This window comes from Atractosteus spatula, chromosome 11 (genome assembly GCF_055471065.1).
Source record: "Atractosteus spatula isolate fAtrSpa1 chromosome 11, fAtrSpa1.hap1, whole genome shotgun sequence".
NCBI lineage: Eukaryota > Metazoa > Chordata > Actinopteri > Semionotiformes > Lepisosteidae > Atractosteus > Atractosteus spatula.
Genome location: NC_142716.1, coordinates 48,568,482 through 48,586,940, shown reverse-complemented (window position 1 = coordinate 48,586,940; position 18,459 = coordinate 48,568,482). Strand labels below are relative to the sequence as shown.

General features: G+C 52.4%; 2 protein-coding genes and 1 non-coding gene across 4 annotated transcripts; 1 reads left to right on the top strand and 2 right to left on the bottom strand.

The window, feature by feature from the left end:
• Positions 1–1,902: 1,902 nt before the first annotated feature.
• LOC148824259 (UPF0450 protein C17orf58 homolog) lies at positions 1,903–9,475 on the bottom strand. Of its 2 annotated transcripts, none has more exons than XM_088927176.1 (5): positions 9,264–9,475; positions 6,189–6,665; positions 5,533–5,619; positions 4,636–4,827; positions 1,903–3,449 (listed from the first exon to the last, which is right to left on the bottom strand). In XM_088927176.1, exons 1-5 carry the CDS (start codon positions 9,328–9,330, stop codon positions 3,262–3,264), a joined length of 1,011 nt encoding a protein of 336 aa, XP_088783302.1. In that variant the 5' UTR covers positions 9,331–9,475; the 3' UTR covers positions 1,903–3,261. The 2 variants fall into 2 exon arrangements, with proteins under 2 accessions (XP_088783302.1, XP_088783301.1); XM_088927175.1 differs by having other exon boundaries at positions 6,084–6,665; positions 9,264–9,340.
• On the top strand, positions 8,392–17,224 carry kpna2 (karyopherin alpha 2 (RAG cohort 1, importin alpha 1)). Its single transcript, XM_088927174.1, has 11 exons — positions 8,392–8,435; positions 11,950–12,110; positions 12,202–12,342; positions 12,825–12,913; positions 13,637–13,905; positions 14,442–14,536; positions 14,796–15,059; positions 15,788–16,021; positions 16,189–16,371; positions 16,584–16,733; positions 17,001–17,224. Exons 2-11 carry the CDS (start codon positions 12,045–12,047, stop codon positions 17,088–17,090), a joined length of 1,581 nt encoding a protein of 526 aa, XP_088783300.1. The 5' UTR covers positions 8,392–8,435; positions 11,950–12,044; the 3' UTR covers positions 17,091–17,224.
• On the bottom strand, positions 10,845–10,917 carry trnar-ccg (transfer RNA arginine (anticodon CCG)). Its single transcript has one exon. It is a non-coding gene; the product is annotated as a tRNA-Arg (tRNA).
• Positions 17,225–18,459: the final 1,235 nt, after the last annotated feature.

Below are 18,459 nucleotides of genomic sequence, written 5' to 3'. Positions count from 1 at the left end.
TGCAGGCAATGTCTCTAGGGGTTCTGTCCTATTCCTCCTTTAGTGACTGGACAGGCATGTGCCTGTTCACTGGTCTCCGAGCCCTAGATGCCACAGCTCATCCTAGCTCAACCCATGACTTCAATGGGGCCCATGAGGCAAGACTTCTCTCGGTGCAAGAAAGCTGCTGTTACACAAACAGCATGAAGATGTACGGAGTTCCCTGTATTTTTTTTCTCACGATTGTCGTTTTCAGTAGATTAAAGCTCCCCATCATCTGTGCCCAGTCAGCTATTCCACTAATGAGCAGATCTAGTGCTTCTGCAAAAAGCCCATCATGGTCAAATCAAATATGATCAGTCAACTAAATTGCTCTAAAGGTCTATTTTTATCAAATCATAGATGCCTCAACAGAGTAGGTTGATGCTTGGTGTGTTGCTTTTGTGGGGGAAGGTTATTCTCACTTTTTCGGTAGGTGTTTATTTAATACAAGTATATGTAAATGCCTTGACTCACTTTAAAAAGACAGACCTTTAATTGCCTGGTGTGGAAAGGTGCTGCCTCTACCAACGTCTCTGTAAAGTCAGATTCCAGCAGACCTGACGAAAGCCTTTGTTGGCCTGCATCTCTCTCCCAGAGCGCTGATCTCTTTCACAGATACTGCAGTCTGGTAAGAGCTTAGCTAGCTGTTTGTAACAGTTTGCCATTACTAATCGCATCAGCTAAGAAAAGTACCCTGCAACTAATGCCCTGTCACATGCCCCTAAACTATCATTGCTGTGAGGCAATAGTTGATCCTTTTATTGCATTTTTATCATCTTGGAAATCTCAGGGTTGCTGAAAGCTGTGGTTTCAAATGAGCTGTGATTTCAGGGTACATTGGCGTTCATTTCTGTAGTTCTGGAAGGTACATTAGATGTTTGTATGAATAACGTTTTTAAAGATCAGAAGCCTTTCCAGATGTGTCGGGAGTTGTGCAAGACTGAAATTCTTGCAGTTTAGTTATGCTACTGTTTAATTGTTTTGTTTGTTCTCCCGGGGAAATGTACATGTAAAAATAGCAAGTCAGAGGTCATGCAGCTGTGAAAACTAGCCAGTAAATTATTGAACAGGATTCTGGGCCCAGTTGATGTTCTTTGCAAATCAAAAAATATAAAGTAAAAACTTGCCATCTGACTTTCTTTCTTGCATGCACTATTCATGAACAAGAATGAAGTAGTGAGCCATGTGCACCGATTCATTCCTTTGGTTTTGTAGGTTTACAGCACTAGGAACCTGGCCATTCACTTCGTTTTTGGTCTGCCCTGCGCACAGTTGCCAGATAGCCGTGAAGGGATCGAAATGTTCGGCCATCTTCCTCTACAGCATCTGCTTCCCCCTGTCAATTAATTTGCACGTCCACTGGAACGTGCTGCACAGCGAAGTTTAATCTGAAGGTGAAGATGCGTGTCGCATGGCTTGATGGCAGCAGACGCCTCAGTCTGCCTGCAGATTAAAAGGTAGACTAGATAGCAACTGCTACTGAGACGGTCAATCGCGTATATTGCTTTCTCTGCAGCGATAAATGGAGGTGTAGAAACATCCTTAGGTGGAGAATGGAGAAGTCTAAACGTACGTCTTGAGGATCTGGAGCAAACTGCCCAACCCCCTCGGGTGCCTCTGCCTGAAATCCATCTTTACGTGGTGGATGAGACTCTTCTACCCCCTCAACACACACACAATGAACAGATCACACTGCCTTCAGATCAACAGCTGGAAAAAATCCTCCCGGGAAGCTGAAGGTCAGGATGAGCCAGCAGTCAGGGCAGTCGAGGTGGAAGCAGAGGACCGGAGCCCAGAGTGCTTTATGATGACATGACATGAGGACAGCACTTCGACATCCAGCAACCGTTCCTTCACCCACAGTCAAACAGGAGGCAGACGCACAGTGTTCAAAAATATATTTTAATATATCGTTCAGAAAAGGACATAGCGGCAGCAGCAGAGTTCCAAAGCATTTTTTCTTCACGCCCACCCTGGGTCAAAACTACCCGCGCCTGCCCGCTGCTGAGGGGCGGGACGCTTTCATGTGCAGTTAGAGACTTCTGCTAGAAGGAGGGAGGTGTCATTTCACTGCGGCGCACATTTGAATAACCCTCTTCCTTTTTCCCCTCGTGTCTTTTTTTTTTTAATGCTTCCTTTGAGCCCAGCTCTCGGGAGGGGTCCTGGACAAACAGGCGGAGGGGGGTTTCCCGTCCGCGAGCGGCCCGTGGCGCGCGGATCGGGTTCCCGCAGGAAGATTTACGGCCTCTGCTGCGCGCACACACGCACGCACGCACACACCCCTCCGGCCCCTGGCTTTGAAGTCTGCGTGCAGGCAAATATTTTGACACACGCACCACACATCATTAAAGTTAAGAAAACGACCTCTGCTTGTAAAAGCACCAATTTGGCCTCCTTTCTTGTCTAGTTGTTGTTCTTACTCTCCCCTCCACGGCAAAAAAAAACAACAACAACAACAGCTACTGCATTTCCTGACCCCTGATAAGAGACCGATCGCGGAGTGAGGGCAGAGCGCTGTTTACTCTCGGGCACATGAAGGAGTTTCTGTTCGGAAGGCCGCTCGGGAAAGTCAACAGAGACTCCCTGGTCTTCCCGCAAAGTTTCCAGCAGTACAGGCGTCTCTTGTGGACCTACCCAGCGCTTCTGGAGAAGTGCTTCCTAAACCAAGTAATATTTACAGCGGAGTGCGCAGCTGAGCAACCTGAACAAGTACAGCCGCTTCGGCCAAAGGCAGGGCTGCCCACGCTGAGACAGGGACGGGATGCGTGTGACTGGGGCTGCACCACTGCTAGCAAGCCCTGCAGCCCCAGCACAGATCGACCGGAAACCTGGGGATACGGGCTTTGCTTTTGGTTTGAGATCTCGGCAATTTCTGTTCATTATTAACTATAGATCGCATTAATCAGCATTGGCCTAATTGTGGCTTTATATAAAAGGCACAGCAAATGGGGTGCAAACCAACAGGTCCCCATTATTGGTTTGAACAGCATGTCAAGGGGGAGAGTTCTGCAGACTGTACAGAAAAGGGATCACTGGGCTTCACCCAACTTCCATCTGAAAAGCCAAAAATATAGATAAATAGAAAGACTTGCATGATGCATTATATGCAATGACTGCTGCCTGTACTCCCCTCTAATTCCGGATAAGGGGCAGTCACTTCTAATATTGCTTAAGTAGTCGTACGTCCTTGCAGCAGGTGCAGTGTCTGTGCCCATGCAGCAGGGGGCGACGCGCACAAGCTCACCGGCACTTGGTACGCTTCGCCTCTTGCACCTTCTGGTCTCTCCTCTTGTTGAACCTTTTGACGTAGCTGTGGCTGCGGACGAGCCCGTCTCCAGCCCTCAGCCGCCCCACCTGCAGAGCCTGCAGCTCGCTGGGCCGGTTGCGCCGCCTGGGGTAGATCTGACCCATGACAATGTACCGGCTCCCTGCAACAGCACCACAGGCAGCTCAGCGACGTGGAGCAAACATGCACAGTAGAGACCAGCACAGCTCTGTAGACTCACCAGCTACAATGACGAACAGGTTCTCTGCTGCCTTGTTTGTTTTTTTCAGACTTGTTATTACGTCGTCATAAAAATGGGAATGATGATTAATAATTCCTTACAATTAAATCGAGCTTTTCTGGACACTCCACTCAAAGTGCTTTACAGGTCATGGGGATCCCCTCCACCAGTGTGCAGCCCCACCTGGATGATGCACCAGTCCGCTCTCAAATCACTAGCTCTCAGTGGGGAGAACAGAGTGATTGAGCCAGTTCAGAGATGGCGATTATTAGGAGGCCATGATTGGTAAAGGCCAGGGGGGAAATTTGGCCAACACACCAGGGGTAACACCCCTACTCTTTTCGAGAAACGCCCTGGGATTTTTAATGATCACAGAGAGTCAGGACCTTAAATTTAACATCTTATCTGAAGAACGGGGCCATTTTTTTTTATTTTTTTTTACAGTAAAATGTCCCCTTCACTATACTGGGGCATTAAGACCCCCACAGACAGCAGAGTGAGCGCCCCCTACTGGCCCCACTAACACCACTTCCAGCAGCAGCCTTAGTTTTTCCCAGCAGGTCTCCCATCCAGGTACTGGCCAGCCTCACACCCACTTAGCTTCAGGGCTGCCAGCTGTGAGTTACAGGGTGGTATAGCTGCTGGTTGAGATGTCTTACATCTACCTAAGCTTGACTTCCTTTAAGACCTTAACATTTTTAAACCAGACTGCTCTGCGGGACATGAGCTGGTGAACTCTGGATGTGACACAGCCCTGTCTGAAAGCTGAAATGTTAAAAGCCGCCATGCCTGTCCTTGCTTTCCACTGGATTCCCACAGCCAGTTCCCTGCCTTACCCTGTTTCACCTGCTTCCTGAGGCCTTGAGCATTGTAACCTTTACGGGGCAGCCCACTGGACTCCCTTAAAGTAACTCCTGCAGGACACAGCGCTGTTACGCACTGCTCTGAGCATTGATACTTTTAACACCCTCATTCTCTGGAACTAATTAAAATAAGAACTGAAAACAATAAGCTCCTGGGGTTACTGAAGCTCGTAGCGACAGAGCTCCGTCACTGTGCACCTGGAGCAGAAAGTGGCTCGTGGCTTACAGTATTTTTTGCAGCTTACCAAGTTTGAGGTCCGGACAGGGCTTGGCGCACTTGTAAGTATCCACCACCAGAACCCGGACTTTGAAGAAGAAACCGTCAGGTGTGATCGTGAGCTGGCTCATTTTGTAGAAGCCGTCGCTGTTGACCAGCAATGTCAGGATCTTCATCCCTTTGCTTATGGCCTCGATGTCGTGGACGATGCCATTGATCGCTGTGCGAAAACGAGAACAAGCAAGTGGTCAGGCCGAAAATAAGAAAGGCATACATATGGAAGAGAAATTTTGGCAACAACCAAGTGAAAGAAAGGTGCTCAGCCATCAGAGTCCTTGGTGGCGGTTATTTTGGTGTCTGGGTAGGTTGGCACTGAAGGAGAACTGGAGAGAGCAGAGAGAGCTCAGTCCTTCCAGGAGCGCTGTGTGGGCTAGGGAGGCAGCCTGTGCTGACGAACCACCAATCAATCAAACCACAGTAGCAACTGTGCAGCTGTGTGGGCTCCAAGAAAATGACAAATATCCCGCGAAAGTCGAGTAAATTGCTCCCTCTTCAGCGGGATGCTGTGACAGTCTAGCAAAGGCAGGGGAACACTGCCTGAGGGTGCAGCCCCAACAGGGACCTGTCTCAGCCCATCGCCCCCCATGCCCCCCTGAAAAGAGACACCCTGAGAGCTCACTTCTCTAGGAGGAGATGGGATGTGCCATCCAGCTGCGATCCCAGCACACCCCACTCCCAGCTCTGCGATCCCAGCATGCCCTGCTCCCAGCATGCACCACTCCCACCATCGTAATCCCAGGATGCTCTGTGTACTCGTGTACTCCTGCTATCACCAGAACACTCTCTGACAGCAGTGAGCATTCTGATGCTGTGCACCCCTTAATCTGACACTCCCCTGCACCCCCCTTTTCAACCACACACTTACCAAACTCACTGTGGCAAAAATAGTCTCTCTCCTCCTTTTCCTTCCGGCACTCGCTCAGACAGATGGCTTCTTGGGTGTGCTCCGATTCTGCAAGGAGGGGGGAGAGGAGAAGGAGGTCAACTCCACAGTGTGGCCCGGGAGCCCAGCCGGAGATCCTCAAGGGCCAACCGCTCGCCGGCCTCTGATCCCAAACAGTAAACCCCTCGTCTCAATCAGATTCACTAACTTCCCTTGTTGGATGTATTGGAGTTCTATGAAGTCCTCCATGGGAGACAGGTTTAGACCTTCAGCTTCTGCTCTGTGCACTGCTCTCTCTTTATAAAGCCACTGCAGCTACAAGGCCTCCCTGACAGGACGCCAATACACGTTTGAACCGTTACAGTCACACTCCTAGATATCGGCATCCTTCTTTCTAACATTTCACAACCTGATCACCGCCTGCAGGAGACGCCTGGCTAAGACGTAGTGAGGGCGGCCAGCCTCTTCCGCGAGATCAGCTCTGACTTCCTCCCGCAGTGCGCGGCTGGCGCCGGCGCTGGCGCTGGCGGTACCTGTTTGGACCGGGTCAAGGGGGTGCATTGGGCTGGAGGGTTGGCGGTTCAGCACGACAAAAGACCTGCTGCTGTGTCTGCGGGCGCCGGCAGGCTGGTACGCACTGGGCTTCCCGGGCCGGTTCTCCTCGGGGTCCATCCTGCGGCCGGCGGGGGGGGGGTCTCTCCTGGCTTTGGCGGCCGGGGAGCCGGGCCGGGCCTCCGGCTCGGGGGACGCGGCGGCGGTGAGGGGGTCCCCCGGCGGGGAGCTCTTCTGGGTCCGGTTGGTGGCGCCGGCGGGGGCGGTCCGGGGCAGGATGTCCGGCGCCGGCGTGCGGCTCCTCTCGGCGCCGTGGTCCGGGGGGGGCCGCCTCTTGGCCTTGCCGGCGGGCCGCGGGGGGGGGGCCAGGTCCCCGTGCTTCTGCCACCCCCCCGGCTGCAGCGGCGGAGAGAACTTGGAGCCCGGCTTGCCGGCCGGGTCCAGCAGGTCGTTGGCGTCCTTGCCCGCCGCCTTGGTCTTGTTGAAGGGGGGCTCCGGCAGCTCGCCCACCGCCCCCCCGGGGAAGCTCTTCTGGGGCGGGGTCCCCATCAGAGAGAAGAGCTCTGGAAGACAGCAGAGCGGGGGTCAGGCCTGGGGGACCTGCCTGCTTCCACACACACACACACTCTCACTCACACTCTCACTCACACACACACACTCTCACTCACACTCTCACTCTCACTCACACACACACACTCTCACTCACACTCTCACTCACACACACACACACACACTCTCACTCACACTCTCACTCACACTCTCACTCACTCACACACACACACTCTCACTCACACTCTCACTCACACTCTCACTCACACACACACACACTCACTAACACACACTCACTAACACACACTCTCACTCTCACTCACACACACACACTCTCACTCACACTCTCACTCACACTCTCACTCACACACACTCACTAACACACACTCTCACTCACACTCTCGCTCACACTCTCACTCACACACACAGTCACTAACACACACACACACTCACACTCACTAACACACACTCTCACTCACACACACACACTAACACACACTCTCACTCACACTCTCACTCACACTCTCACTCACACACTCACTCACACACACACACACTCACTAACACACACTCTCACTCACACACACTCTCACTCACACACACACACTCACTAACACACACACACTCACTAACACACACTCTCACTCACACACACTCTCACTCACACACACACACTCACTAACACACACACACTCACTAACACACACACACTCACTCACACACACACACTCACTCTCACACTTACACACACACACTCACTCTCACACACACACACTCACTCTCACACACACACTAACACACACACTAACACACACACACTCTCACTCACACACTCTCACTCACACACTAACACACACACTAACACACACACACTCTCACTCTCACTCACTCACACACACACACACTCGCCAGGAGGGAGCAGGACTGTCACTGCTCGCCTGCGTCTGGGAGCTGTGAGGAAGACGAGCAGTCCAGAAACCCCACGGCGGCAGCGGTTGAGAGTAGAGGAGTGGACCGCCACCTGCACACGTGCACTGGGATTCTCATCTCCCGGGACGACCACAGCACACCACAGCACACCCACGCGGAATAAAAACATGGGGGGCTGCAAGGAGTCACAGCTCAGTCCGGCAAAGGCTGGAGAGGAGTTTGATTGTGATGAAAATGGCCACTTCCTGGAGAACACTGACGCACACACAGAGCCCTGAATGTCAGCAGGGTTACAGAGGGCTTCATAGTCCCTCGAGTCCAGTCAGCTCACCCTGAGTTACTGCCAAGAACGGGTGTTCATGAGTGACCCTTACCTGTCGTGTTGCCATCATAGAAGAAGCTCCCAGTTTTTTGGCCCTGTGGCTACTGCGGACAGCGTTTTCACCGCCCTCCGGCTAATTCTGAGGGGGCACGTACAACAGCAGGTGACCGTTAAAAACGCACTCAGGCCAGGCTAGGAGTGGGGACCCCAGGCCGGAGTCAGGTTTCTACAGCGGACCATGCAGACTCCACGGAGAAGGAGGTGCGAGATGCGAGGCGGGGGCGCAGAACCAACCAGCGCAACACACAAGCATTAAAAATAAAGCGTCTCAATCGACACAGCTACAGATATTCGCTGAAGGAACTGAGATTTTAAACGACAGGAATTCAGCCCGAGACGATCCGCGGCAGCCTTTCCCAAAATAACCGCGGTCCGCACGTCGGCTTGGTCTCGATTTCTCGTCACACGGCGCAAGCGGCGGTACCACACGGCCGGCGCCCAAGGCGAGCACCGCGGCGGGCCGGGGAGAAAGGTGAAAGGATTTAACCCGAAAAAAAAAACCGGGATCTGCGCTCCCGTGGGAGACGGCGCCGGCGACCAGCTGCGCGTCTCGGGGCTATTTCGGACTGGGAGGCCGGCGGCGTCAGCACGTTTCTCAGAGACCGTGAGAAAACACTTGTCCGCAACTGTCTAATATTTCAAACTAGACAATTTTATATATATATAAATTAATATTCTTAACGTGCCGTCTTCTCTGGCTCGGTTGGCTATGGTCTTCTACACGCCATGAGCTGCTTGAAAGAGCGTCGTGTTCCGACTGTAGGAGGGACACGGTATTTGAACCGTGCCCTGTCGAAACCTTCGGAGGTTGTTGAAATACGTGCGCTCTGCTCGTCTCTCTTCGGTTTCCTTTCCGCGTGTAGGACCTTCTGCGCTGAACTCAGGAATCGCTCGTTTTACAAATGGGGTCCGACCGTGTTATTTTCGGGTTCGAGAAAACACTACTACGGGCCGGAATAACCTCATCCTGATGATGAGCCGGGAACTGCCTCGTAGTACTTTACCCGAAAATTAAAAAAAAAACGCAGTCCACACATCGACATGCTGCAAAAGTAGATGATTGGCACTGTATTATCGCTACAAATGGCTGGGTGTTAATTATACTATATATATAGTACTTCCTCTAAACTACACTTACTCCATCGTGCTCTTTAATTTTGGAAGCCATAACAGACTACCTTGCGAGCTGTGATCAATATAGCGTCGGTGTGTGGTATAGCGCGTCTGTCGCTCCCCTGAGGAGCAGGCTACGTGTTGGGTGTCGCACAGGCTCGGCGTGCGCAGTGCGATGTCAGCTCACCATTGCCGAAGTGCTCCTGTCCCTCCGCCAGGCAGAGAGCCAGACAGAAAAGGGCAACTCCTGTCATCCTGCGGGCTGTCTTGGGATTCAGTGAGCAGGGAGCTCGGTGAGGATCCGGGCTTTTATAAGTCCCGGAGCTCGGGAAGCAGGGGGCGTGCCTGCCCCCTCGTCTGCCCCTGCTTGGCGGCCGGGCTGTCCCGGAGACCCTCCCTGGCCGGACCGGGGTCGGGGCCGAACAGACCCCTCCCCGGGCGGCCCAGCAGAAGTCTGGACCCGCGTATTTATGCTTGGAGACCTGTTAACCCTCTGTCTCACGAAGACCCAGACGAAAACGACCCGTAAACAGAGCACATAAAACTAGGAGGCTAGGAGACGTGTGAATTTCCCGCACACAGCTCCCGGATCTTAAACACAGCGGAGCGGCGAACGGGTCTGCGAGCTGCTGGTGCAATCGGACATTATTGATTGGGTCACTCGAACCTCCTGTGGGGTTCTGCTGGGTTCTTGGACTAACGTGGATTTTCCAGCGAGTAGTAAAAAACAGCAATGTTCTTGACTGTCCTCCGTAGTCTTACATTTAACAACAACAACATTAATAATTATTAATAATAATCCCTGGTCCCAGGTCTTGCGGGACACCCTGAAATCATCGGATGAAAAAGACTCCGAGTGCGTGTGAGTTTCGATGAATGAGCGAGTCCAGAGAGGCGAATGACCTCTGGACACCCGCTCCGGCGGTTAAAAAGGAAATTTGTCATCGGTTAATTGGAGATCGAGGCATAAAACCTGATGGACCGTTCACCCAAATATTACCATTATTTGACATAATTTCCGGGTCTGAACGAGTTAGCCTGGAGGGGAGTTCCTTCTCATATAACGACTATTATTCCTCGTAGTAGAATTAAAGAATTTGCCTTAATAAAGGTCTTCTGTGCGCCAATACAATATTCCAGTGTGACTAGAATTGATAAAAACCCGGGTGCCCCACCAGCTGGCGAGCGTGCGCTACAGGCGACGGGCCAGACAACGGGAGACACTGACCCCTTGCGGCGACACCGGAGCAGCGCACCTTTTATTTTATTTTCTCGAAACCTTATAAAAACCACAGATGTAAAATCATGACCCCTGAGTCGAATCTACACGGTTTGAAGTAAAAAAATATTTATATACTTTTTTTTTAATGGGACCCCATTTATTATTTTATGTTATGTAGAAACAATAAAAATGACAAAATACAGGATCTCGAAATTTAGGAACCCGTGGTATTCGTCGTATTATATTTTAGAAGTCTATATAGATAATATAGACTACACAACAGGCTGGCGTATTGATTGGCAACTTCATATAGTGTAAGTTATAACTAACGAATTTAAACGATTTAACACACCTTCGGAGACAAAGGGCAATATCAACAACACTTCTTTCGTAGAAAAAAAAAACCTGGAAAAAACTGCATTTTCTTTGCAGCAAACTGTCTTTTAAAGGATCCGTCCGCTCACCCCGCGTCAGGCGTTCTCTGTCTCGGCAGGGCGACGAGATGGAAGGAAATTGCTCGCCGGTTCTAAAACGTGTGATCGCACACGACCCAGATGGGACTCGAACCCACAATCCCCAGCTCCGGAGGCTGATGCCTTATCCATTAGGCCACTGGGTCACCACGTTGTGCGCAGAGCCAGGCTCGCCTCTTAGGCTGCAGGCATGCACATCTCTCCCCCCCCCCCTGCGTGCGTCACAGGAAGCGCAGACGAGGCACGGCACGGCTTCTCATTCCTGTCGCAAATGTGCGCCCCACTGCGGGACAGACCCGGCCGCCGCCAAGACCCGAGCTGCGACACGGGCACGCTCTTGTTCACGCCAAGCGAAAGCGTCTGGGAAGAGTCGTGTGTTTGAACATTTCAAAAACAGACGCGCAGGCGTCTTCGCAGACTTATTGTATTTCGAAGTGTAAAAGCATGAAACCCTAATCCTTATTTACCCCGTTTACACTGTTGTCATAATGTGTATTGGTATCGTAATATGCACCCCCGACGATGTTTTGTTGATATGTGATATGTACTCTTGTTTGTACTGGATTTTCTTTTGTTGTTGAAGTGAAATAAATAACACTGAGCTGCAAGCAGCTACGCCAAAGCAAGGCGTCACGTTCGCCCCGCGCCTCGCGGCCCCAGCGCGAGTCCCAGGGATTCCCTCTCGCGAGACGCGGCGCGTTGCCCCTGGCGACTCGCCGCCCCCGCCCTCCCCGCATCATGTAATTTTTCAAAACCGGCCAATGGGGGGGCGCTTTCGCTCGAACGGGCCAATCAGAGCCGCGCACGGCTGGCGATTTAAAGGGCGGCAGCGGGCGTGCGCAGCTCACTGGTTTCCGAGTTGGGAATTGGTAAGCTGTGTCTCTCTCTCTCTCTCTCGCACCCAGGTAGATTCACGCAAGTAGGAAAGGAGGAGATATTTGCCATTTTAATTTTTAAAAAATGCGTCCCGTAGGTGATCACGTCCGCTTCCTAAAGCCGTTAGCTCTTGTCTTTCCGGGCTGTTGACGTGCTGAGTTAGGAGCGCAGTCCTGTCAGTGCTACCGCACCATGTGTGCCCCGGAGAAGGAAAAAAAAAAAAGAAAATCGATCTTCGGAAGTTTGATTTTTTTTAAAAACAAAAAAACTTGGTATTTGAAACTGCCTTATTTCCCTTTCAGGTTTCTTTTTAGGTCGGTCGGTCTTCCACGGCTCCCGTCTCTCGCTATCGTCCGTGCTCGGCTGGTGGGTGGGGGGGGAAGAAAAAGTCTACAACATGTCTGCGGGGAACGAGAACGCGGTTCGCCTGAGCAAGTTCAAGAACAAGGGGCGAGACGCGACGGTAAGACCCCGCTCGCCCGCCCGCCCGCCCGCCCGCCGGGGGTGTGGGGGTGTCGGAGGGGCGCCGGTGTGACCCGCACTGCCGCCCGCAGGAGCTGCGCAGGCGGCGGATCGAGGTGAACGTCGAGCTCCGGAAGGCGAAGAAGGACGAGCAGATCCTGAAGCGGCGCAACGTCAGCAGCTTCCCGGACGAGGCCACCTCGCCGCTGCAGGAGAAGAACCAGAACCGACAGGTACCGGCCCGGTCCCGGCTCCTCGGGGGGGGGGGGGGGGTGGGAGAGTTGCTCTCGGGTCCGCTCTCGGGCTGCCGCTGCGGTTTTCTTAATAAAAATGAGAAAAAAAAAAAAAACTCGCGGTCGCGCTTTGCGTGGCTCTGCGCCGCTCATGGCTGCCCGTCTTCTCGGCAGGTTCTGTCGCAGGGAGACCTAAACTGTCCTTTCTTAGGGGGGTTAGTGCCGCCCCGTTTTGTTTTTACGGCAGCTGCCCCTAGGGCGGACACCTTCCCTGCCCTGGGCCTCTCGCCTCGGGGGGGGGGGGGGGTTGGGTCTTGCCGCTGCCCGTCCGGGCCCGGAACCGCCCGCGCCGGCCCGTTTCCCCGCCCCGCAGGGCTGGCCGGGTTTCGGACGGGTTTGAAGCTGGCTCTCCGCGTGTGAGCGTTGACGAGCCCAGAGCCACTGAACGGGTCATCCGCCTCAAACCTGCTTTCCTGCTGTAGGGGGCGCCACACTGGACGGTGGAGGAGATCCTGAATGGCGTTAACAGCAACAACCCCGACCTCCAGCTGCAGGCCACGCAGGCGGCGAGGTACTGGACAGACTCTTATGAGTGTTTCTGAAAACCCAGGGACCAGACACTGCTGCTGCAGCTGCCTGGTCTGTGGTGTGGGGGGGGAGTTAGAGCTTTAAATGTCTTGTGACAAGCGGTCTTAAGACTGCAGACCATGATAGTTCAATCGGTTCTGAAGCCGCTTGTGAATTGATGTTTCAAAGTCAATTGAAGGTTCTGTGCCAGGGTATTCTGATCAATCTGTTGCAAGAGCCCTGCAATGCTGGCGTGACTCTCGTCGGATCCATTTGTCAGCACGCGTGTACGAACACGAGTGTCCCTACTTGTGCACTCTTCTCCAAGACAACGGGGGGGGGGGGAGCTGCACTTGTCCCCTTACTCTGATGTGCAGGAGCTCAGCTGTTGCAAAATGTGAATGTCCCCCTGCTGTCGTGGGTCTTGAGCTACCTGCCGAGCTGTGTTGCCAAAGCCAGGTGCTTGTCCTTCCGAGAAGTGGCTTGATCAGAACTCGACCCAGATGGGCTCTAAGTGGGCTGCATCTCCCATTTGGACCTTAATGGGCACAGTGGGCTAGCCTTGAACAGATCCGGGTAGCCACTGCTTCTACCACATGGCTTTTCATGAGAAAGCAAAGGCTTGGTGTTATTGCAGCACTTTGCATTGGCTGCACGTGTGCAGGATGGGGTCCCGGGTCCCTGGGGTCCTTGTCTCAGCGTGGGAACCCCTCTTTCATGCCTGCAGGAAGCTGCTCTCGAGGGAGAGGCACCCCCCCATCGACAGCATCATCGGCGCCGGGCTGATCTCGAAGTTCGTGGCCTTCCTGGGCGTGTCCCAGTGCCCCCCGATCCAGTTCGAGGCCGCCTGGGCGCTGACGAACATTGCCTCGGGCACCTCGGAGCAGACCCGCGCCGTGGTGGAGGGAGGGGCCATCCCCGCCTTCATCGGTCTCGTGCTCTCGCCGCACCCCCACATCAGCGAGCAGGCCATCTGGGCGCTGGGGAACATCGCAGGTGGGTCTGCGGCTCGGCTCGGCTCGAGCGGCGTCCTCGCACTTCTCCCACAACCAGATTGGGGGGGACACTGTCCCTTGATGGGGTTGTGATCCTTTGTCATAGCTCTTTTCTGGACCCTCCAATCTCGGTGCTTTACAGGTGACGAAGCCAGTTCAGCGATGGGGATTATTAGGAGGCCATGATGGGTAAAGGCCAGGGGGAAATTAGGCCAGGACACTGGGGTTACACACCTACTCTTTTAGAGAAACACCCTGGGGTTTTAAATAACTGCGAGTCAGGAGCTCAGTTTCTTCTTTCATCTGAAGGATGGTGCCATTTTTTTACAGTATTGTGTCCTTGTCACTATACTGGGGCATTAGGACTCTGGGGCAGAGTGAGCACCCCCTACTGGCCCCACTAACCCCTCTTCCAGCAGCAAGTTTCGCTTTCCCAGGGGAATGTGAAGGGGTGAACCCTGTGACCTGGAATGACTTGTTCCTGTAGCAGGAATTTCAGCGGTGTTTCTCCCCCCCCACCCCCCCTTCCTGTTTCAGGTGATGGATCTGCTTACAGGGACAAAGTCATTAAGCACGGAGCTATCGATCCCCTCGTCACGCTGCTTGCTGTTCCCGAGCTGTCGGCCTTGTCGGTAAGTGCGCTTTGAATTGCTGTGGGGAATCGTGTCAGGGGGCTCCTGTGAATTCTCAGAGTTGAGACTTGAAGTTATTCAAGCCTTTCCTCCAAGCCTCTTATCCAGGAAAGTGTGGGCTTGTATTGCACGTCTCTGGCGTCCTGCTGGTGAATGAACTCCAGCTTGCTTGCTTGGTTTGAGCACTAGATGGCGCTGGGGGCTCACAATCCAGTTCCCCAGGTATGACGTGCAGACTCCTGTCCCTCATGTCTTCCAGTCCGGGTACCTGCGCAACATCACCTGGACCCTGTCCAACCTGTGCCGGAACAAGAACCCGGCGCCCCCCCTGGCGGCTGTGCAGCAGCTGCTGCCCACGCTGGTGCGCCTGCTGCACCATGATGACCGGGAGGTGCTGGCCGACACCTGCTGGGCTGTGTCCTACCTGACCGATGGGCCCAACGACCGGATCGAGGTGGTGGTGCGGACTGGGCTGGTGTCCCGCCTGGTGCAGCTGCTCGGCTCTGGAGAGCTTTCGATTGTGGTACGTCTCCTCGTCTTAGTTGCGCCCCCACGAACTCGGACGGCTTGTATTTCTTTAGACCAGTGGTTCTCAAAGGTCTATGGTCTGTGGGCCGCTTACACCAAGTCACAGATGCAGTGGACCACCTATGCCTACGTCCCCTTCTTACCCTGCAAAAATCATAACTATAAACGTATTAAAAATAACTGAATGAATTAAATTATGAAAAGTACTAATTTTTACAAACAAAGCTGCATATCATATTTTGCAAATGGTTTTTGTTAATTAATGTGAAAGATGGAGCCGCTTTTCTTGACCGATCAGAATGGCTGGTGAAACCCTGATACCTAGAACCAACAAGTCCCTCCTCCCACTGTTTATAGCTTGCAGTTCTTAACAGTGCTCCTAGGGGGCGCCCCTTCGTAGCGGACACTACACCGTTCTTTTCTCCGACTTAAAAAAGCTTAGGCTTGCTTTAAGAAAGATTAGGTCAGCTCTCAGACCACCTGGTGCATGCTCCCGAACCACTGGTGGTCTGCGGACCACACTTTGAGAACCACTGCTTTAGACTGTGGGTCTTGTTAAAAACAACTGCCACCTCAAGGGCACAGGGCAACACAGCGGGTTTAACTCGGGACATGTGCTGCCCTTGCACAGTGGTTGGTTAATGTACCGACGGGGATCTGTCCCTCACTTACTTGGTAACTGAAGGTCTGCTTGAATTGTAAAGCTAATCCCCCCTCCCCCAGACTCCCTCACTGAGGTCAATCGGCAATATAGTGACCGGCACAGATGAGCAGACCCAGATGGTGCTGGACTCCGGAGCTCTGGCCATGTTCCCAGCCCTGCTGAGGCACCACAAGAGCAACATCCAGAAAGAGGCCGCCTGGACCCTGTCTAACATCACCGCCGGGCGCGACACCCAGATCCAAGAGGTCGTGAACGCCGGGCTGATCCCATACCTGGTGGAGGTGCTCCAGAAGGTGGGTTGGTGCTGCCCCTCCTAGTGGTGGCTAGTGGCTTTGGCCAAAAGCTCTGTTAAATCTTGAAATGCAAAACCTTTGTCCACAACTATAAGACAGTCTTTACTTTTTAGGTATCCTTTTAAAATGTAATTCTGGTTTTATCTCATCCCATTTACCCCACCCAGGGTGACTACAAGGCGCAGAAGGAGGCTGTCTGGGCTATAACCAACTACACCAGTGGGGGAACTGTGGAACAGGTGGTGTACCTGGTTCAGTCCAACGTGCTGGAGCCCCTGCTGAACCTGCTGTCCACCAAGGACAGCAAAACTCTCCTTGTGATCCTGGATGCCATCTCGAACATCTTCCTGGTACGTGCTGAGCTTTGGACCTGCCTTTGAAGTGGTACAACTGATGTACCTTGATCTTGATTTGTGTAGTGTTGTGCACATGCGGGGGAATAGTGCAAGCCAGGTGGTCACCAGTAGGCGGATTGCGATCTTTGCTCACGCTTGGTGATGGTGTCGAGTGCTGCTCCCGTTGCTGCCACTCTTAACCAACGGTGTGTGGGCTTGTCCTGAAGGCTGGCGAGAAGCTGGGTGAGGTGGAGAAGCTGGCCGTGATGATTGAGGAGTACGGAGGCCTGGATAAGATTGAAGCCCTGCAGTCCCATGAGAACGAGATGGTCTATAAGGCTGCCCTACACCTGATCGACAAATACTTCTCTGGAGAGGTGAGCAGGCAATGCTAAATGTACAAGTTGTTTTTTTTGGGGGCCTGGTGGAATTGATACTACTGGTGTTTGAAATGCGATGCTAATCTGAAGAGGTGCCAGTTGCACAAGTCTTGTGGGCTCTAATGCGATTTTGCTAGTGCGGCTCGACTTGCGACGACGAGCTTGAGGTTCACTGGGAGAATGAAAGTTGCTTTGTTCACTACTTCAGAACATGCATGGATCAGACCAGCTTGTACTCATCTCTCTCTCTCTTCTCTGCCACAGGAAGAGGAAGACCAGTGTGTTGTTCCTGAAGCTACGACCGATGGTTATGCCTTCCAGGTCCAAGATGCTGAAAGCACTTTCAACTTCTAGAGTTTTTTTTATGCTGTCTGTCTTTTTATATGTGTAGCAGTGTTTTCCATGATGTATATAACGGGTTACTGATGTGACTGTCAAACCTTTATTGTATGAAATGTAAATAAAGTTTATTAGATAAGTCTTTCAAAGGTGTCTATCAATGCGGCTTAGAAGGACTGATATTTCCACTTATCTGCCATCTGTGCCTTTGTGATCTTCACAATGAAGCTGCACCCTGACCTCTTGGCTCCGACATCCACAAGGGACACAAGTTCTGGTTTCTGCCGTGTTTGAACGCTGAAGTCTGTCATTATCCCTGAAGGATAACACTTCAATTGATGGTGATTTCTGGAAGGGTAAATCGACTGAATGAGACTAAATGCATCTGGTTTCATGTTTGTGAGCTATTTGACAACCTGGATTTAGGAACAGGTGAAGGTTTATTCCATGATGAAAATGTCTTGGCTGTGGAGCCTTCTGTTTTTTTAGCAGCCTACACATCTGCCTACTCAATCAACAGTCTGAAGGGTTTTTCCAATGGTTAAAGTCCATGCACAGAGAATCGGCTTCTGCAGGATATCCGAAAGATCCAGGGGAGTTCTTGCACCAAGTGAACTGGTGTAAATTGTCTGCTCAGAATCATGGTTTTGTCTGGAAAAGCAAGGCTGGGCCTGGCCGCTCTTACTCCAAATGGTTTTTATAGACCAGTTAGGTGCTCTCCTGCCTGCCCTGGACTTTCTGAAGTAATGCCCCAGTTTGAGCAGGGACTGCTGTTAGTCCCTTCAGTAAGATTTTAACCTGGTCACCAAAAGGCCCAGGGTGCTGTTAAGAGCTACAGAGTGTTAACTGGTGTTCTGATTGTATGCTGCCTGCTAGCCTCGGTCCAGCACCAGTTCAGCTGAAGCACCTGCCTGCCTGACCTGTTGTGTAGCCGGGCTGCCAATGGCGCAAGGATGACACAGCCAGAGGTGTTGCTGCACTTCACCAATGGAGAAAATGGGTCTCCAAGGTGTTGAATACAAGGAACTGGACCTGACCGGACTGAGGTGCACTTGCTGGGCAAGCTGGTTTCATGTAGAGCTGGAGGCAGGATTCCTGAAATCAGTTTACAGGAACAGGACGTCCCACGTGCGGTAGAGTGAGCAGGTAGCAGTTAATGCCACAACGTGTGTCATTTCTTCAGCCTTAGGGTGTCCACGGAAACTTGTTTTTTTTTTCCTTCAACGTTTCGGCGTGTTATTGATGTTTGCTCCTGTACACTACATTTTAAGAGAAATATCATATTGGTGCTGCAAACCGAGCTCTTTTTTTTCCCTCTCGTTATCGTCAGTCGTATGAGCAACTGATTTCTAGCGGTGAACGGTTGAAGAAGGCTAAGATATCT